General features: G+C 41.5%; 1 protein-coding gene across 1 annotated transcript; it reads left to right on the top strand.

Annotated features, from left to right (window-relative positions):
- The first annotated feature begins 21,741 nt into the window (after positions 1-21,741).
- Positions 21,742-22,170, top strand: ATOH7 (atonal bHLH transcription factor 7). The gene has a single exon (XM_070753944.1). The coding sequence runs from the start codon at positions 21,742-21,744 to the stop codon at positions 22,168-22,170; it is 429 nt and encodes a 142-aa protein (XP_070610045.1).
- The last annotated feature ends 330 nt before the right edge of the window (positions 22,171-22,500 follow it).

Raw genomic sequence — 22,500 nt, 5'->3', positions numbered from 1 at the left:
CGTAAGTAGAGCAGCTCTTATGTCGGGGTTCCACTGTATTGTGTTTCATTTGTCCAGACCTAACAAATAGATGGTAGCGTATTGTTTCCTGTGGGAATAAATGCTAATAAGCATTTTCCCATCACAATTTTCATCATGAAACCAACATACTTGCTGTTGAATGCAGATTTCTTCTCACCTTCCTAGTGCAAATTTTTATTTTGGCGTAATTTATTTCTTTGTTGCCTCAAATTCTGTTCCAGGCAGCAAAGGTCTTTAGTGGGTCTGGGATGAGTGGAGGGGTTTGGAGATGCCCAACACTGGTGGGAATTCTGAGCCCCAAGTGTGTTTGTAATCAACAGATTAGCTAATCAGCCATGATTTATTAATGATGCATTAGTTATTCCTGATTTTGCATTTCTGCTGGCTAAATGGAGCCTTAAAGAGGTTCTTTTATTAATCATTGTGGTGCTAATTGCAGACACTTACAGAAGGACTGCTAATTAAACATGCAACCTATGCAGAATGAGTTCTTAGCTGCTGAGAATGGCAAGAATAGAAAGTCTTGGTTTCTGAGCTGTGAAACTTTATTCTTCAGAAAATATTACAATACTGATCCAACAAGTCAAGCATGTTATTTACTAAGAGTTCTTACAATGCCACCCCCCCTGCGCCACCTTTCAGCAATGAAAAAACATAATTGCGTTACATGTATTGAATACAAGTAATGACGTTAACCTAAGCAAAATTATAAAAGAATTAAATTGTAAAGGGATAATGAGAATAGAACAAGTATATGAGAAGGACGGAAGAGTTAGTAGAACTCGGCTGGAATGGTGGCTGGGTCAACAGAAATGGCTGCAGATTAACGCAATATGTAAATATTTAAATAAAAGTGAGAATAAAGAAGCCTTTTTGAGAGAAGAAAATTGCTTAGAGAAAATATTAAAAGAAAAGATTAATGATACAAAAGCACAGGCAAGTAATATATACAGAATATTATGGCAAGCAGAAGAGGGAATAATAAAAGGTTTGACAAGATGCTGGCAAAATGATTTACAAATTGATGAAAGAGAAATTAAAGAAATAGTAGAAAATATATATAAAACTAAGAATACAAGAGTTAAAGAGATGAGAAGGAAAATTTTACATAAATGGCATTATACACCAGCACAACTTTCACACTTCCAGAGGAAAGGGAAAGGTAATTGTTGGCATGGTTGCCAAAAGAAAGGAATCTTCATGCATATGTTCTGGGAGTGTGTTGAAGTTCAGAAATTTTGGAAGGAAGTGCAGAATGAAATAAATAAAATGTTAAATATTAAGTGGATAATTACAAAAGAAATAGCGATATTAGTTAAACAAAGAGAATTAAGAGACTTCAAAGAAATAAAAACTGCAGCATTAGAAAGAGCTCAAGCAGTAGTGGTATTGGGTTGGAAAGTGTCTAAAAATGGACATTACAGAACTGGTACTGGTACATGGTGGATCACATTCATTTTGAAATCATGGAAATAAGATTAAACAATTTTGACGAAAATAAATTGGAGAAGCTGATGGTATGATGGAATAAGGTGAAAGATTATATGCTGAGTAGAATTTGTGACGAAAATGTGAAAAATAAACTCCAATCACTCTTTCAATAATAAATGCAAAGTAGAGCTAAGGAAATAAAAGAATATAAACTAGTAATATTTGAACCCCTGCAATTGGTGGTGGTGGTGGCGGAATTGCCAGTCGGGTGATGGGCACATGCACTGTGCACTGTTTTATGTTTGTTTATGTTAATTTCAATGTGCAAAAACCAATAAAAATATATTTTAAAAAAAGAAAAAAGAAAAAACATAATTGCAAATGAGGTGTATATTTTTTCCGGGTTGTCCAGCCTTTGCCCAAAGCCCTGCGCCGGGAAGCCGAAGCAGACCCCAAGTTTGATTTTATGCCCCCCTCCAACCCGCACAACCTCCCCCGGAAGATTCTTTGCAGCAACACAAGCATTCATTGCATGAGTCTGGCCCAGGGGCCGTAGTTTGAGGACCCCTGATTTAATGCAATATCAAAAAATGCAAATAATTTTTCTGTGGACCACCAACATTTTCTTGAGGACCACCTGTGGTCCATGGATCACCGGTTGGTGACCATTGACCTAGGGGATTCCTGAAGTGTGTCTTCTTTGTTGGAGTGCCTAACCTCCAGAACAGCATGCCCCCTAGTGATTGAAATCCCTACAAGGATGAGCCGGGGTGGCGCAGCAGGTAGACTGCTGTACTGCAAGCCACTGAAGCTGACAGTAGATCTGTAGGTCAGCGGTTCAAATCTCATCACCGGCTCAAGGTTGACTCAGCCTTCCATCCTTCCAAGGTGGGTAAAATGAGGACCCGGATTGTGGGGGCAATAGGCTGGCTCTGTTAAAAAGTGTTATTGCTAACATGTTGCAAGCCGCTCTGAGTCTAAGGAGAAGGGCAACATTAAAAAATTGAATAAATAAAATAAATAAATAATAAGGGTTCTGCAAATCTTTGAAGTTGAGGCTTTGAGAGCCATCGTGGGGCTTCCAAGATTTGCCCATGTTTCCTCAACATTCCGTGGCTTGCATTGGCTGCCGATCAGTTTCCGGTCACAATTCAAAGTGTTGGTCATGACCTTTAAAGCCCTACATGGCTTTGGACCAGACTACCTCTGGAACCGCCTGTTACCGCACGAATCCCAGCGACCGATAAGGTCCCACAGAGTTGGCCTCCTCCGGGTCCCGTCGACTAAACAATGTCGTTTGGCAGGCCCCAGGGGAAGAGCCTTCTCTGTGGTGGCCCCGCCCCTCTGGAACCAACTCCCCCCGGAGATTAGAATTGCCCCCACCTTCCCTGTCTTTCGTAAACTACTCAAGACTCATTTATACCTCCAGGCATGGGGGAGTTGAGATATTCCTTCCCCCTAGGCCATTACAAGTTATGCATGATATGTCTGTGTGTATGTTTGGTTTTATAATAAGGGTTTTTAGTTGTTTTATTATTGGATTGTCACATGCTGTTTTTATCATTGTTGTTAGCCGCCCCGAGTCTACGTAGAGGGGCGGCATACAAATCCAATAAATTGTTATTATTAATTATTATTATTATTTGTTCCTAGTGCAGGTTTTGCATTGTGGATTGTGCATCTGCAGAATACAGTGTGACAGCCACTATGTAGGACAGTTTACAGAAGTCTAGTAGCCATTACAGTCCTTGTACTATATGTTGTAGATAATTTTTGTTTCTCCTCTGCAGAAGATTAGCACAGCGTATCCATAAAAACCAGCTATCAACCAGAAGGCAGGATGAAAACTGTTTAATTTCACAGCACATGGTCAGACTTGACTGTAATTTCAACCGGAAATGGTGAGCATCCTAGACCAAGCCAACTCCAAAAATGTTACCAAATTCCTGGAAGCCTGGTACTCAGACAAATTTGCCATCAACAGGCACAGTGAGATAAACAACATTTACATACCTTTCAAAAGAGAATAAAATGTCAAAAAGGAAACACAAAGATCGAAACATTGATAATCAGCAAGATTAACACTAGATCAAATATGTTAAAAAAAATAAACACTACGTCAATCAAACAACCATCAATGCAGATGAACAAACTAACAGAAAACAACCCAATCAAGGAACCACCAAGAACACTCCCCGCAACATTGATAAAGCAAGTCACTAGTGGACAAAAATAGAGAGCAAATCCCATTCCCTTCTAGCACAAATGATGTTACCTGGTTTGGTAATGAAAAGTCTGCAAGAAAATAACCACGTCAATGTGCACCAAGGATCTGCCTCTTTATTTCTGTATCTCTGTATTTCTCTCTCTCTCTCTCTCATCTCTCTCTCTATTTATCATCTATCTATCTATCTATCTATCTCTCTCTCTCTCTCTCTCTCTCTCTCTCTCTATCTATCTATCTATCTATCCATCCATCCATCCATCCATCCATCCATCCATCCATCCATCTATCTATATCTACTGCATCTATCTATAGTATCTACTTACATACCTACCTGTCCATTCATTCAACACCACTCTCTCTCCCCCCCCTTTATCATCAACCATTACTAGGCTAACCCAATCCAACTGTCTCCAAGATAACACCCATGTATGCTTGTCTACACTTCCCATCATCCAGAGCCAGCAAGATACAGTGGTACCTCCACCTAAGAACACCTCTACGTACGAAATTTTCTAGATAAGAACCAGGTGTTCAAGATTTTTTTGCCAGGGAGAAGCCTCCATGGGGCCTCTCTACAAATCTCCTGGGAGGAAACAGGGCCAGAAAAGGCAGGGAGAAGCCTCTGTGGGGCCTTTCTAGGAATCTCCTGGGAGGAAACAGGGCTGGAAAAGGCAGGGAAAAACCTCCATGGAGCCTCTTTAGGAATCTCCTGGGAGGAAACAGGGCCTCCACCCTCCCTGTGTTTTTTCCAATCGCACACATTATTTGCTTTTACATTGATTCCTATGGGAAAAATTGCTTCTTCTTACAAATTTAAGAACCTGGTCACGGAACAAATTAAGTTCGTAAGTAGAGGTACCACTGTAAGTATCTGTGTAGGTAGTTCTAACCACACTCTCACTCTTCTCTTAAAATAAAATGACACAATTAAAATACTAATAAGGATCCATCCAATAATGTTGATAATTAGCCAAGGCCATTTTTGAGAAAGTTAGCTTTTCAGCAAAATAAATAAATAAATAATAACAATTCAAATGAGCACCTGGATTTTTTAAAATAAAATCACTCTGCGGCAGGTCCTAAACCCCAGGAGAGGCTGCAGATGGTTTTACATTTGTAAGACTGACCTCAACAGCTCTTCATTAATCTTAAATCAAGTGATGCTTCAGGAAGCAGCCAGCATTCTGTTCTAGTGCGCTGCAATCTTTGCACATGGCTGTAAACCAGAAAGATAATTAATTAGGGATTTTACCTTCCAGGGTTTTTTTTAACTCTTCCAAACTTTTCAAGACATTGAAAAGATTTGGCTAATGAAGGGACTTATTTCTAGAATGAGAACTTCCTGTAACAGTAAAGCAGGGAGGAGCACCAAATCAGATCCACTAAATCGTTTTTTCTGCCAATGGGATTCCTCCACGTATTTTACCAGGAAATGAAGACAAGCCAGACTCGAAGTGTCCAGCATCTTCCAGTAGTGGGTTCTAAACCCTGTTCACTACCGGTTTGCTTGTGAGTGCACACATGCACTGGGTGGGTCGACAGAGCCTCCAGCTGCTGCTGCTACTGGTTCACAGAATCGGGCTGAACCGGGAGCAACCCATTGCTGGTGCCCTCCTAAACATTACCTGTTGTGTTTAGCTCTGGCCCTGCTCCTGCCCCAAGGACTGTGGATGTGGGGGAGACATCCACATGCTGCAGGCCTGTTTTGCTCCCGGTGGAATCTGCTGATGAAGGCTCCTCTGACCAAGAAGACATGAGTGACAGGGAGGAGGAGAGTGTGGCAGACAGCTCAGAAGGAGATCAATTCTCTAGCTCCTCCTTGGATTCAGAACAAGAGTTAATGATACAGCCACGCATGCGGAGAGCGATGCATAGGCAACAACAACTGAGAGATTATTATCAAAGAAAATGAGGCCACCTGTGGTTGGGTGGGGCTGTGGTAATTAGTGAGGCTGCTATAAATAGCAGCCTGTGGGTTTGGCCATTGTGGAGGATTATCTGATCGTTGTGTTTCATGACTGCTTTACTGGCTTTGACCTTTTGTGTGCTGATTTTTCCCAGCTTTGAAACTAAACCAGGCCAAAGTGTGTTTCACTTTGTGAAAAAAGGAGGACTGTGAATTGCCTCACAGCTGCAAGCTAAGTATCACAGAACTGATAAGGGACTTGTACAAATTACCAGTTTGTTTGGAGACGAGTGCTCTTTGCTATACCAAAAGAGGGCTTAGTTTAAGGGAATTTTCATTATAAAGAACATTGTTTTGAATTTTCAAACGTGTGTGTGTCTGAAATTTGTATCTGTGAATTTTGGGGAGGATTCTACCAGAGAGCCCGACAGAACATAGAGACCAGTGAAACATTGTTCGAATCACCAAATCAACTTTACAGTATGTTTCCCTTATAGCAATTTCACCCAGAATTTTAAATTATGTTGAGGAAGACACCTATATGTATTTTCCTATATACCTGGTGTGCTTTAATAAGAATCCTATGTATCTCAAGTACTTTTATAATGCTTTTATTAATCTTTAAGTTTTACTAAACTTCTAATCATTAGTTCCGCACTGTAAAAGATCATAACTGCATCGTTTGTATTTTACTTTTTATTGTATTTTATTTATTTATTTATTTGTTTGTTTGTTTGCTTATTTACTTACTTACTTACTTATTTATTTATTTATTTATTTAGGTATTTATTTATTTTGTCCAATACAAATTGAAAGTTAAGGAGAATAAAAACGTGTAGTAGTAAATATGAGATATGAGAATAGAATACATCAATGAAGAGTAGAGGAAGGATATATGGATGGGAGAAAAGATATATAAAATATAGGAGAGACAATTGGACAGGGTACACTTAGTGCACTTATGCTTGCCCCTTACTGACCTCTAAGGAATCTGAAGAAGTCAACTGTGGAAAGTCTAAGGGAAAAATGTTGGGGGTTGACACCATGGAATCTGGTAATGAGTTCCATGCTTCAACAACTCGATTGATAAAGTCATATTTTTTACAGTCAAGTTTGGCGCGGTTGATATTAAGTTTGAACCTGTTGCGTGCTCTTGTGTTATTGCGGTTGAAGCTGAAGTAGTTGTTGACAGGCAGGATGTTGCAGCATATGATCTTGTGGGCAATACTTAGATCATGTTTAAGGGGTCGTAGTTCTAAGCTTTCTAGACCCAGGATTGTAAGTCTATTTTCGTAGGGTATTCTGTTTCGAGTGGTGGAGTGAAGGGCTCTTCTGGTGAAGTATCATTGGACCTTTTCTAGGGTGTTGATGTCTGAAATTCGGTGTGGGTTCCAGACAGGTGAACTGTATTCGACGATGGGTCTGGCGAAAGTTTTGTAAGCTCTGGTGAGTAGTGTCAGATTGCCGGAGCAGAAGCTAGATAGGATCAGGTTGACAATTTTAGAAGCCTTTTTGGCGATATTGTTGCAGTGGGCTTTGGCACTTAGGTCATTTGATATTAGTATTCCAAGGTCTTTTACTGCGTGGGGGTTGTTTGTCAGATTTTGTTTATTTAGTTTATATACGAGGTTCGGATTTTTTTTGCCGATGTGGAGAACAGAGCATTTGCTAGATGATATTTGAAGTTGCCAAGTGTTAGACCAATCTTTACTTCCTCTTTCTCTTATCTCTCCCTTAAGCAACTTGCTTACGGAGACATACAGGCGATGGGAATTGGGAAGTGAAACTTAGGAAACATCTGAATGCTGAAGAATCTATATATAACTATCACGTATCACGTATCCCATATGCTGCGTTTGTACTTATTGTCATTATTTCACCATGTAATCATATTTTCTGTTGATTCTACTTTTTTACTTCCCTTTTTGTATGCGCACAAACATGTAACCAATATGATTGGTCCATGCAATGACATGCTTGTTCGTCCCACTTTTCTGAAAAGGTATAAGAATGTAACTAAAAGTGTTAATGGCCGTTCAGATTTTCTTGTGTTGTTTCTGAACCTTGCATGCAATAAACCTGAGTTACTCAATCTCCTTGTGGTCTCCATTCCCTTGACTGGTAACTGTTTTTTGCTGCAACAATGTTAAGGAAACTATGCTTAATTGAGGCAGAATTAAACAGGTACTCAGTGCAGAAAGTGTTTTATGATTCAGAACAAGACCAAATAAAACCATTAAAAACAAAATAATTATACAAAATTTAATCTAAGATGATTGAAATTTAATAAAGAAACCTGAGTGTTTTTCAGAGCTCCAGAGTGTTTCACCAGAACTGCTTAAAAGCTTTTAACTTGGGCTGAATGGCTGCAATTGTGTTTGAATGCAAAGGAAAAAATATTCGAAAATAATGCCGATTAGAAAGGCTGCACTAATCTCTCAGCAACAAAATGCCAGCATCTCTCAATTCAATTCAAACTCTTTATTTCTATTACTGTGTTTCCCTGAAAATAAGGCCCTGACTTATATTTTTTTGAACCGGACTTGGCCTTACTGCCATGCACTCAAAAACCTGATTGGGCTTATTATCAGGGGATGGCTTATTTTGGGGAAAAAAAATATTATTATTATTATTATTATTTAAGATTTAATTTTCAATTCAATTCACAGTCTGGGACTGGTAAAAACTTAACAGTTCAAGTCCTAATGAAGGAACTAAGAACTGTTCAGGTATATAGACGGTTCCGAATAGGATGATTTTTTGCAAAGTCAGGATACTCAAGTTGTTGTTGTTGTTGTTGTTGTTGTTGTTGATGATGATTGCTGTTCTGCTGCTGAAAGTCAAGTAAACATTACATGTCTACTTGCACAGCTTGTCTGCAAATGAAATAGCTCCGATGGACCAATTGTGTAATTCATAAAGCAATCAATTATTATTTAGATAACTGGTTTAATCCACTAGAAGTTTATTAAACATGCCTTTTTGACTTCAGGTCCACCTTTATCTAACTGTTTGCAAATGGGGCACCCTGTTCCTTCCTTCCTTCCTTCCTTCCTTCCTTCCTTCCTTCCTTCCTTCCTTCCTTCTTTCCTTCCTTCTTTCCTTCCTTCCTGCTTGCCTGTCTGCCTGCCTGCCCTTTGTTTTTCTTTTGTCCATCAGAAGACGGCAAAAATATTTGATTGGAGGCATTTATAATACCTTCTGGTTCATCTCAACCCATAATACTAGAAGCCCCTTCGGAGTTAATTCCCATCAGCCGGGCCCTCCCACCACCCAACATATGGGACCCACTTAGAAGCCTCCAGCCAAAGGTGGGGCTTCCCTGCTGAGAAAACCCTAAACGACCAAGCCGTGTCACTAGTGGAGGTCAAAGCAAACAGCCAAACAGCATCTGGCATACTGTGCCAATTGGAAATCAATAAGACATGCTGGGTGGAAGGTTGTAATTTTATGCCTGTTTGCACAAGGAGATAAATTGGAATTAAAAAGTAATAGGTCTGGTGTCATCTGCCAGCACAATACTGTTATGATCACGTGTCTCTGAATGACAAGCCAGGCATTGGGCCAGGGCAGTGCATAGAATGCTAAACTCTAATTCATAGATTAACTTTAGTTTTTGCATGAATCAGAAAGTCCAGTACCTGGAGGTAAATAATAATAGTAGTAGTAGTAGTAATAACAATAACAACAACAACAACAATAATAACAATAACAATAACAAATATAATAATAATAATAATAATAATAATAATAATAATAATAATACAATAGACATGATGCTGTGGCACAGATGATCCACTGGAACTTGTGCCGGAACTACCATTTACCAGTGGCAAAGAATTGGTGAGATTATAAGCCCGAAAAAGTGGTTGAAAATGAGCAAGCAAAACTACTGTGGGACTTCCGACTTCAGACTGACCGAATTCTGAAGCATAACACACCAGACATTGTGATCGTGGAGAAAAAGAAAGTATGGATCATCGCCATCGCAATCCCAGGGGACAGCAGAATTGAGGAGAAGCAGCTAGAGAAATTAGTGAAATACGAAGATCTAAAAATCGAGCTGCAACGACTCTGGCATAAGCCAGTGAAAGTGGTCCCAGTGGTACTTGGCATGCTGGGCGCAGTGCCAAAGGATCTCAGCGGACATTTGAAAACCATCGGAATTGACAAAATCTCCATCTGTCAATTGCAAAAGGCCGCTTTACTGGGATCGGCAAACATAATTCGCCGCTACATGACGCAGTCCTACGTACTTGGGAAGTGCCTGACTGGTGATGAAATACGAAATCCAGCATAGTGATCTCGTTTGCTGTGTTGTACTGACATCATAATAATAATAATAATAATAATAATAATAATAATAATAATAATAATTATTATTATTATTTATTAGATTTCTATGCTGTCCCTCTCCGAAAACCCGGGGTGGCTCACAACAAAGCTGCGACTGATAAAAACACTGACCAGACTAGGTTCGTCAAGTAGATGTATTGAGAACTGGAAGTAAAAATCTGATAAAGCACCATGGATGCAATTTATAGAAATGATAATGAAATTAATTGCTTTCTCTCTTTTCAACTCACCTTATAAGGCTGTTATGCAGAAAGTAGAGGATGGAGCATTGAATGTTGTTCTGCCAGGCTCTCTGGTAGGATCCTCCCGAAAATTCAAGGATACAAATTTCAGACACACACACGTTTGAAAATTCAAAACAATGTTCATTATCACAAAATTCAAAATAAACTGAGCACTCTTTTTGTATTGCAAAGAGCACTCTTCCCAAAACAACCGGGTAGTCTGTACAATTTCCCTTAAGCAGTCTTTAAGTATTTAGCTAGCAGCTGTGAAGAAACTTCACACCCCTTCTTCTTCCACGAAGTGAAACACCCACACACTTTGCTCTGTGTTGGTTTCAAAGACATGAAAAATCAACAAACAAAGTCAAGGCACGATTCCTGAAGAACTTCAATCAGATACTCTTTCACAACGGCCAAACCCACATGCTGCTATTTATAGCAGCAGCCCTAATTACTAGAACCCCACCCAAACACAGGTGGCCTCTCTTATCTCCTGTAATATGTCCTTACTTGGTCTCTTCTATGCATAATTCTGCGCTTGCGTGGGTCCAAGACGTCTTCATCCGAATCAATGGAAGATAATGGGATTGACTGCCTGGGCTGTGTGCCAAGCCCCCCTCTTCCAAGTCACTCCCACCTTCTTCTTCGTCCCTGGAAACTAAACTCTGAACTGACTCTGTCGGCAATAACACAGGCCTATGACATGTTGAAGTTTCCCCTGCATCCACCTCCACATTCCCTGGGGCAGGAGCTGGGCCAGAGCCAACTACAACAGAATGTATTGCCTTGAGCTGTGCAAACTAAAGATGGGATATAAATATAATCATCATCCTCGTCATCATCATCATCATGCATTTTTTCTGCAGGTCTAGAGTCTTTTTTTAGGATCAAAAACACATTTGTGTGATCAAACGCAGCATCCAGGTCTAACTGGGCATGTTTCACATCTGCATTTATTGACAGGTGGTTGCCATCTTTATTAAAGTGGAAGGCGATGTCAGCAATAGTGTGGCGTGCTGCCCAATGGGCTTACTATCGTAGGCACTTCTCACTGTATTGTATGTACTGCAGGGCAGGGATCCCCAACTTCTGGTCTGTGGCCCCATGGAAACAGGGTCGGATAAGTTGTGAGTGAGCCAACCAATACGAGAAATTTCATTTGCACAAATGGTGGGCGTACGTGCACAAAACCATCTTATTCTAACCCGACCTTTGCAGAAACAAGAAACAGATTCCTTGCAAAGAAAACCCCCTCTTTATTTACACTTGTGAATTAACTTCATTCACCCACAAAGTCTAGGCAAGAGCCCTGCAAGGAGTTAACCGAAGCAATAGGCCTGATTGGCTTGCTACGATAATTGCAAGGCTGAGAGCTCCCAGGCGAAAGGCTGCAAATCTAAGGTGACCAGACGTCTCACTTTTTAGGAATTTTCCCCGCGCCCCGCATTGTTTTTAAAAGGTCCTGCCTTTTTTCGGGTGGTCAGTTTGGAGAAGCACGCTCGCTCACTCCCACTCCAGAGTGCCCCGCCACCGCTGCGGCGATACCCCTCGCCCATCCAGCCCTCCTGCTGCTGGGCTTGCTGCAAGCCGGCAAGCTGACCCAAGCTGGCCCAGCGCCCCAAACTGATGGGCCAAACCTGTCCTGACGCTGCAGGACCCACAACTCCCGCTGCAGTCTCCCTCCAACCCTCCAAGGCCTCTAGTGACTCCTACAAGACAGGGGCCCTGCGGATGCTGTCGAAGCCGGCCCCCTGCACCAGCTGTGTCTTCATGGGGAAGAACAGGCAAGCTTTTTTGAGCGTTTTGAGTTTTGTCAATCATCCGTCCGTCCGTCTCCCGCCGATGGTGTCCCACCCTACCTAACTCATGATCTGGTCACTTTATGCAAATCAAACCTCAATTCTGGCAAGGCAGTCTTTGTCGACTGAATCACAATGAACAAAATCTCCAAAAATGTGAACTGCCACGACCACCACTCCCCTTTCCTCCTATTTATTTCCCAGCCAAGGAGGGGCAATTCTGTGTCCATGTTTGTTTTGCTTCCTGAGTCGACTCCTTATCCTCTGTTGTTCACTTCTCCTATCTGCTCTGCACATACATGGATCTGCAACAGGCCCCAGCTGCTCTTCCTCCTCATTCATCTCTGACTCCAAGGCAGCTGTCACTCCGGTGGCCAGCAAATGCTGGATGGCCCTGGCTCTATTTCTGTGTCTGACATTTGTTCTGTCAGGCTCTCTGGTAGAATCCTCCCAAAAATTCACAGGTACAAATTTCAGACACACACACATTTGAAAATTCAAAACAATGTTCTTTATAATGAAAATTCACTTAAACTAAGTCCTCTTTTGGTATAGCAAAGAGCACTCGTCTCCAAACAAACTGGTAATTTGTACAAGTCCCTTATCAGTTCTGTGATACTTAGCTTGCAGCTGTGAGGAAATTCACAGTCCTTCTTCTTTCACAAAGTGAAACACACTTTGCCCTGGTTTAGTTTCAAAGCGGGGAAAAATCAGCACACAAAAAGTCAAAGTCAGTAAAGCAGTCACAAAACACAACGATCAGATAATCCTCCACAATGGCCAAACCCACAGGCTGCTATTTATAGCAGCCTCACTAATTACCACAGCCCCACCCAACCACAGGTGGCTTCATTTTCTTTGATAATAATATCTCAGTTGTTGTTGCCGATGCATCGCTCTCCGCATGAGTGGCTGTATCATTAACTCTTGTACTGAATCCAAGGAGGAGCTAGACAATTGATCTCCTTCTGAGCTGTCTGCCACACTCTCCTCCTCCCTGTCACTCATGTCTTCTTGGTCAGAGGAGCCTTCATCAGCAGATTCAGGGGGCAAAACAGGCCTGCAGCATGTGGATGTCTCCCCCACATCCACAGTCCTTGGGGCAGGAGCAGGGCCAGAGCTAACTACAACAACATTGAGCATCCATCAGAGCCTTTCCCAGGCTCCAGAACTGGCCCAATTTCTTCCCCAGCCTCTTCATCGTATGAGTCAGCCAGCAGATCTGGTGGGCCACACCAACATCCTCTCCCCCGCCACTGCTGCCACTGCTGTTGCCAGTTCCCAGAACCAGAAATGTTGGGGAGTGCTTTTGTAAGGCATAAATCTTGTAATAAATGAAATTTTGTTAACTCCTGTAATGAGTTGGAGTGAAGATGAATAACGTTACAGGCTCAGCTGGAGGGCTATTCTGTAGAATCCTTGAATTCTTGGCAAAGACTTGGTTCTATTTATAGCAGAATGCCATAATTTTCCGGCCCTTAAGGCATTTAAGTGTGTCTTGGAATTATTGTTTAGGAACTTAAAATAGCCAAGCTTTCTCATACATCCGCTTGCATATCAATTCTAAATTTACCATGTTTTAATTCTGTATTTCTCACCAGCTATTGTGATTAGGATCTTCATTTTCCTATGTGTAGATCTCTCCTTTAAAACTTGGGGATTGTAGAATACTTGGGGATTGTAATTGTATTTACTTACTTATTTAATTAATTAACTTCTGTAGCTTCTTGCTCTATCTTATTCTATCCTTCCCCACCCCACCCACCCGCTGTTAGGATTTATTTATTTATTTATTTATTTATTTGTATGCCATCCATCTCCATAGACTCGGGGCGGCTAACAACAATAATAAAACAGCATACGACAAATCTAATATTTAAAATAACTAAAAACACTTATTAAAAGCCAAACATACACACAAACATACCATGCATAAATTGTATAGGCCTGGGGGGAAAGGAATATCTCAATTTCCCCATGCCTGACGACAGAGGTGGGTTTTAAGGAGCTTACAAAAGGCGAGAGGGTGGGGAAAATTCTGATCTCTGGGGGGAGCTGGTTCCAGAGGGTTGGGGCCACCACAGAGAAGGCTCTTCCCCTGGGTCCTGCCAAATGACATTGTTTAGTCGACCGGAGAAGGCCAACTCTGTGGGACTTAACTGGTCGCTGGGATTCATGCGGCAGAAGGCGGTCCCGGAGATATTCTGGTCTGATGTCATGAAGGGCTTTATAGATCATAACCAACACTTTGTATTGTGACTGGAAACTGATCGGCAAGCAATGCAGACTGCGGAGTGTTGGTGTAACATGGGCATAGTTACGGAAGCCCATGATTGCTCTCGCAGCTGGATTCTGCACAATCTGGAGTTTCCGAACACTTTTCAATGGTAGCCCCATGTAGAGAGCGTTACAGTAGTCGAGCCATTACAGTAAAATTAAGATAGCTTTCCCTTCATTTGATTTTTACAACAATAACAAGATGTGTGTGAAGCCCCTGAGTTCTGATCTCCAACCTTCCTGTACCTTAACATTTTCCTTGACACAAAATACAGGCATTTTATGGGATTGTTATCCAGGTAAATGGACAATTGAACTCCATGGCACCATTTTTTTCCAACCTGATGCTTGCCAAACATATTGAAATTCAAATTCCAGCATTTATAGCTAGTGGCATTGGACTAGTATTTCAATTTCAATATTCTGATCAGTCCTTGAAGCACAAATTATCCTCTTCTTTCTTGGTTTCCATAAGTCTTCTTTCTATGATAATTAAAATCTATGTTAACTAATAGATTGCTTCATTTATTTGTGGTTAATAATCATAACAATACATTCATAGCCTATCTTCTCAACACTTTTGAGAAGTGCTAGGATTTGATCCAGCAATTCAGCCTGTGCAGAGTTTCCATGAAAATATTATAAGGATATTGCATTCAGTTTTGGTTGCCACATTATAAAAATATGTTGAGACTCTAGAAAGGGTTCAGAGAAGAGCACAGTGGTGGGTATCAGAGCTGCACTTTTGGAAGCTAGCCAACCCAAGCATCAAACCAGCCCAACCAACTAACCAACCCAACCAGCCAGCCAGCCACAGACCAGTAGATATGAAGTTGAAGTCTTCAATGAAACACAGCAGCAGTAGGAAGTCTTGGAAAAATATATTTACAGTGTTCCCTTGCTTTTCGCGGGGGATACGTTCCGAGACCACCCGTGAAAGTCGAATTTCCGCGAAGTAGAGATGCGGAAGTAAATACACTATTTTTGGCTATGAACAGTATCCCAAGCCTTCCCTTAACACTTTAAACCCCTAAATTGCAATTTTCCATTCCCTTAGCAACCATTCAGATTATTACTCACCATGTTTATTTATTAAAGTTTATTAAAAAAAATATTTATTAAAGGCAGATGAAAGTTTGGCGATGACATATGACGTCATCGGGTGGGAAAAACTGTGGTATAGGGAAAAAACCCGTGAAGTATTTTTTAATTAATATTTTTGAAAAACCGTGGTATAAACTTTTCGTGAAGTTCGAACCCGCGAAAATTGAGGGAATACTGTATTTCTTATTTACACTACTACTGTATACTACTTTATTATACATACATTGCACTAGTATCTCACTAGTATCTCACTACAACTATCTCAAGTACAATAACTCACAGGAACCAATGTATCAATATAGCAACATCAGAGCACACTTCATACAGAGCAGGATCAGATATCAGAGAGAGAGAGAGAGCGAACAAACAGAACAGCACAACAGCGAGCAGAGCTTTTGCATATTTAAAATACTTTCACCTGATGAGGTTGCTGCATGCTTAATTGCCTCAGAATGACTTAGCATTCTCTATGTAGGCCTTTCTTCTGCATTGAGATATTACCTCAGGATATGCTTAATCCTGACAGTGGGCTAGTGCACAGACAGGGGGAATGCCGTGGGGTAGCGAAAATGGAACTCCACCCCAGAGCACCCAATTTGCACTGAAAGATATTGAAAGAAAATGCAGGGTATCCTGCATAAGCCACACCCACAGTGTGGTAGTAAAAACTTTGGTAGCCCTTCACTGGAAGAGCAACACAAATTATTACAGGACCAAAGGCTAAAACATATGACGAATGGCTGCAGGAATTGGGTATGTTTAGTGTAACAAAGAGAAGAGCTAAGGGTGCCATGATAGCAGCCTTCCAATATCTAAGGAGTGTCACATAGAAGAGGGGGTTAACCTATTCTCTAAAGCACCTGAAGGCAGGATAAGAAATAACAGAGGGAAGCTTATCAAAGAGAAATCCAACCTAGAAATTGTTGTGGTTAGCTCTGCCCCAGCTCCTGCCCCAAGGAATATGGAGGTGGATGTGGGGGAAACATCCACATGCCACAGGCCTGTTTTGCTCCCGATAGAATCTCCCGACGAAGGCTCCTCTGATGAAGGAAGCATGAGTAGCAGGGAAAAGGGGAGTTTGGCAGACAGCCCAGGAGGAGATCAATCATCCTTATCGTCCCTGGACTCTGAACAAGAACGTATGACAGACCCACACATGCGTAGAGTGATGCATAGGAGAGAACAACTGAAGGATTATTACAGGAGATAAGTGAGGCCACCTGTGGTTGGGTGGGGCTGCTGTAATTAGGGCTACAGATAAAAAGAGCAGCATGCTGATTTAGCCTCATGGAAGTTTATCTGATTCATTGTTTCGTCAAGATCGTGTTTTTTGCTGTTCAAGTTTGTGTGTGGACTCTCTGGACTTTAGAATTGGACTCAATTTCCCAGTTATTGGGTGAGCAATTGGATTGCATGTCACCTGTGCCTTGTGTGTACCAGAAAATCCCTTTGACATTTAAAAAGGGAGCTGTTTCTGTTTTTCTGCTTATAAAAACTTTTGGGTTTTCCTTTTATCATGTGGTGTGTGTCTTCCTGGACTAATTACCCTTTAATTACGGGCGGTTGAGACACACCGGCAGAACAGAAATAAGGAGAAATTTTTTGACAGAACAATTAATCAATGGCTTGCCTGGAGAAATTGTGGGTGCTCCATCACTGGAGGTTTTAAAGAAGACATTGGACAGCCCAGGCCTTTGATTTGATCAGGGGTTGGATTAGAAGACCTCCAGGGTCCCTTCTTATTCTGACATTTTCCATTTCTTCAGAAATAGTATGGCTTGAAAACTGATTCAAACAAAGGAAAGAGTTAAGTACAGTAAGATTTTTAATTTGATTAGCACATAATTAATTTGATTAGCACACATTTTTAATTTGATTAGCACATCTCAGACATCAACACCCTTGAAAATGTCCAAAGATACTTCACCAGAAGAGCCCTTCACTCCTCCACTCGAAACAGAATACCCTTCGAGACTAGACTTTCAATCCTGGGCCTAGAAAGCCTAGAACTAAGACACCTTAAACAAGATCTAAGTATTGCTCACAAGATCATATGCTGCAATGTCCTGCCTGTCGGCGACTACTTCAGCACAAGAGCACACAACAGATTTAAACTTAATATTAACCCCTCCAAACTTGACTGTAAAAAATATGACTTCAGTAACCGAGTTGTCGAAGCGTGGAACTCATTACCGGACTCCATAGTGTCATCCCCAAACCCCCAACACTTTACCCTTAGACTATCTATGGTTGACCTATCCAGATTCCTAAGAGGTCAGTAAGGGGCGAGTACAAGTGCACTAGAGTGCCTTCTGTCCCCTGTCCTATTGCTCTTCTATATCTCCTATACCTTTCTTCTATTCCTATATCTCTTCTATTCTTTCATTGATATGTTCTATTACTATACAGTGGTCCCTCGACTTGCGCGTTCTCGATTAGCGCGAAACGCTGCAACGCGGTTTTTCAAAAAATATTATTTAAAAAATAAAATATTAAAATATTATTTAAAAAAAATTTTTTTTAAAAAAAATTTTTTTTTTAATTTTTTTTTTTTTATTCTGTTCCCTGAATGGAGACCGCCGGCCGCTCAATCGGGCCGGCAGGGAACAGAATGGAGCCTTCCGCGGCGGGGCTGGTAAGGGGGGGAGCCGAGGGGGGAGCCGAGCCCAGCCCCGTGGCATTCGCTTTCCTCCCGCCGGCAGCTGACTGATCGTGGGCTCCTTCGCAACCTCGGAGAGCTTCCTGGTTTTCGTGAGCTTTCATGCCCCGGAAGCTCTCCGAGGTTGCGAAGGAGCCCACAATCAGTCTCGGCTGCGGGTGGGAGGAAGGCGAATCCCCCGTGGGCTCCGTTACATTTTCCGCTGCCAGCCAGGCCATGCTGGCGGCAGCGGAACAATCGCTGGGTGGAAGGCGTGCTCGGCTCTGCCGCTCCAGCCGCTTTCGGCCGAGCCTCCCTAGCCAAGCGACTGCCTTCCGTCGCAGCGGGGAACATCGGCGCAGGCCGCCGCCACGCCTGGCTCGACTTCCCTGGCTGCTCGGCCGAAAGGGGCTGGAGCGGCAGAGCCGAGCATGCCTTCCGCCCGGGAAGTCCTGCCCCTTCATCCCCACCCCTCGCCCCTGTGGCCGGCTCATCCAGGGGGGCGTGTGTGGACTGGCAAGCGGCAAGCGGGAAGACCAAGGGAAGGTTCCTTCAGCCGCCCAACACCTGATCCGCTCCGCAGCGCGGCAGCAGCAGGAGCCGAAGCTGGGGTTTCCCCTTTGCCTTTACCCCATCTTCGGCTCCTCGCTGCTTCCGCGCTGCGGAGCAGATCAGCTGTTGGGCGGCTGAAGGAATCTTCCCTTGGTCTTCCCCGCCGCCCACACGCAAACTCCACCATCTGCGCATGTGCGGCCATGAAAAAAAATGGCGCACATGCGCAGAAGGTTTTTTACTTCCGCATCCAGTATAACGCGGAAATCGGTTAGCGCGGGAGGTCTTGGAACGTAACCCCCGCGCTAATCGAGAGATCACTGTATCTTCTTTTCTATTCTTTCTTAGATATATTTTACTATGAGTATCTCCTCTATAACCTTCATCATGTATTTTACTATGTGTATATATATATATATATATATACCCACTAAAACCCTCATTGTGTATTGGACAAAATAAATAAATAAATAAAAATAAAATAATACTGATTCAAAAGGAAACAGGGAAGATTGACAGGCGTTTAAACACCAGTTTGAAGCTTCACAAAAATCAACAATTTTATGTCTTTCCGTTTAGACATAACCAACATGCCCAGCCATAGCTACAGATCTCATTGAGAAAATAATATTTATTTATTTATTTATTGGATTTGTATGCCGCCCCTCTTCAGAGACTCGGGGCGGCTAACAGCGGCAATAAAACAGTGTACAATAGTATGATATAATATGGAACCTAGAAGCAATTTTTTTTGGACTGGATAGAAGGCAAATAAATATAACCAGGAACATGTGAGTAATTTTGTGGGAACAAGAACAGTGCCATTCATAAATGGGAAAATGCTGCTGAAATAGGGAGATATTTCAGCCTTCTCTTCCCATTAACAAGCCCATTTAGGAAGCAGAGTATAAAGAGTGGGATAACTACGCCTAACAGGCTGGTCTCAACATCTGTCATGCTGGCGATCACTAATGTTCAATTGAATCCTATTGTTCTCGGATTATTCGACTCCATTCATTGTTATTGTGAAGGCTTAATCAACTGTTTGCAATCACGTGATGTTTTGGAGTCATAACTGGAACAATTGTCCCACAGTTTTAGATCAAAATACTGTGTTAAAAGACTGAATGAAAACATGACTTGCAAACAAATAGTAATAATTTAATTAGTCTTATATTCTTTCACCTTAAACGTACATCACATTTTCAAGTGGGAAAGAAGACCAATATATGCTGTGAAAGAACAAAATCATATATTCTCTTTCTTATTTAGAAAATCACATGCCGTTTGGAGCCAATACTTATCTGTGACAAATAGATAGTTCTTCTTTTTATATGTTGTAAGCCGCCCGAGTCTTCAGAGAGGAGCGGCATATAAATCCAATTAAATAAATAAATGAATTTGGAAAGCAGGCTGACAAATCTCCTTTTAATGCTTTTTGCAATACCATGAAAAGATACTCCGTATGGTTGCGGCCCGAATAGTATTTGCACAGAAATGGAAAGAAAAGACAATACCAAAAGATGCCGAAGTATTTTTAAAAAATTATAGAATGTGCAGAACTAGATATGAATAAATAAACTGAATAAATAAATGTTTGAATAAATAAACTGAAACAGAATTTTACAAAATATGGGACAAAGTATATGATTGGTGGAATTTTAAAAATAGTATTAATTAAACACACAAGAATATATAACTATTCGAAGAATTATAAGATAGAATGAAATAGTATATATTATTATTGTTGTTGTTGTTATTATTATTATTATTATTATTATTATTATTATTATTATTATTATTTATTAGATTTGTATGCCGCCCCTTTCCGTAGAGTCGGGGCGGCTCACAACACAATAAAAACAGTTTATAGTATAACCAACTTAGAAGTGTTTATTTTCTCTTTTTTCTGTATTACTAATACTTTGTTTTTTTTCTTTTTGTATAAGTACACAATATTTTAAAAGAAAGAAATTTAATTAATAGGTTTAATATTAAAAACATAGAGTTTAATTTAATAAGAATGTAATTTACACGTGTGGCCTTTCTGTATTGATCTGATAACAGTTAGGGTTTTTTAAAATATTTTTGTACTAGTTAGATTTCTACGACAAGCGGAGCAATGGTAGTAGCTCTTTAAATGTTTAATGTTGTATGTCTTTGTCTGTCTTTTTGAAAAACAATAAAATATTTTTTTTTAAAAGAAAAGATAGTCTGTAAAACTATTGTTCAGCTATTCTTTGTAAGTAAAAACTCCACTTATCTTCTCTCTTGGCTGCATTAAGCGAGTTGTGAGAATCTGCAGATTCTGATGTTTGTTTTGTTTTCTGCCTCTCTTATGTTCTCCTGGGTTCACGCATAATAGCCCCTTCTCCAACCCACCCCCTTCCCCCAACACCTTATGGCAAGTGAGCAACCCAGCAATGTGTCAGGAACGCTTTTTGCTGAGCTGATTCAATGGGAAAGGAAAATAGACCTTTGCTTCGTTGTGGTGATTTTTGTGGGGTCAGGCCAGACGCTGCTCCAGATGGCAAGTTGTCAAGTCAGACAGGGAGACTTTTCAAGAGACCCAGATTGCAATGTCAGGATTTTCCTGGCCATGCGCATGTGCATCCCGGTTCCCAGGGTGGCAAGGTGGTGGGAGAGAAGCAGACAGCCACCCATCCACCTGCTGCAACCTGTTCAGCTCCTACAGCTGCTTCTATAAAGTCTTCCTTGACTTGTGACTTGGGCTCAGAGCCCTGGAGGAAGATGCAACAGAGCTCTCCTCCTCTGCTGCTCTTTGCTTCAGGTCACCACAGATCTGAGATGATTGCTATGGAAGATTTCTGTTAGAGGTTTCTCCTACCTGGCCTTACCTTCATCATTACCTCCTTGTGGGACAGAGGAGCACCAAAAAACCTCTTTTGAGACAGTGAGCTCTTGACATGCACTGTAATTTTTCTCCCCATTTTAAGTTGCAACCTTTGAAGGCAAAGATGCCGCTTGCTTCTTTTCAAAGCGAGAGGAAATGAAGAAAACCCAGCAAATGCGGGGAGAACTGCAGGTTTTGTCCAAAACAGGGACAACTTCATATCTATTGAATTATGTCATTTGGAGAAGATGGTGCCTTTCGCAATAAATCCATCCTCTTGAAGTTGAGGAAGGTATTATTCTCTTAAAGGTTTATTGTTATTTTTTAAACCACTTCAGCAAAAGCTTCCCCCATGAAACCCTGCAAACCAAACCCTAAGGGGACTCCCAGTGCAGAGGATGACTTTGCCTGCAGCAGTGAGTCGGGCTGTGCAGCGAAAGGCAGCTTTGAAAGGATGGAGAACAACGCCAAGCGCAGGCTGGCTGCCAACGCCAGGGAAAGGAGAAGAATGCAGGGGCTCAACATGGCCTTTGACCACCTCCGCAAAGTGGTCCCCCAGTGGGGGCAAGACAAAAAGCTCTCCAAGTACGAGACTCTTCAGATGGCGCTAAGTTACATCATGGCCCTCACAAGGATCCTGGCTGAAGCCGAGAGGTTCAGCACGCAGAAAGGATGGATTGACCTTCAGGAGGAACATTTCCACGCTTGCGCGGGTCAGAAGGCAGAGACCGAGCCCTCCTACGCTCCCAGACTTTTCCACTTCCAGCCTGATCACTTCTGAAGTTATCAACCAGATCGCAGTGGATCTTGGACAAACTCATTTGCTCCTTCTTGTAAAACCTGGCAACCAGAACTTGAACAGCTGCATCAGGTAATCACCAGTTGTGATAACTCTTGATCTCATTTGATTTCATCTTTGGAACAAATTGATCCAATTCATCTGCTGCCTATTGGGGGAGATAATTTTCCCCTTCTGTGAAATATGTACAATATCTTCAGGTTGCATTATTTTGACGTTATGCAATTTTTTGGGGGTAGTTATACATGTCTGACCTACCACGGCTTCTGTTTTCACAATGATAGGTTGAAGAAAACAAACCTGGATTAATAG

This window comes from Erythrolamprus reginae, chromosome 5 (genome assembly GCF_031021105.1).
Source record: "Erythrolamprus reginae isolate rEryReg1 chromosome 5, rEryReg1.hap1, whole genome shotgun sequence".
Classification (NCBI taxonomy): domain Eukaryota; kingdom Metazoa; phylum Chordata; class Lepidosauria; order Squamata; family Dipsadidae; genus Erythrolamprus; species Erythrolamprus reginae.
The sequence above is the reverse complement of the archived record's forward strand: the minus strand, read 5'-3'. Positions and strand labels throughout refer to the sequence as shown.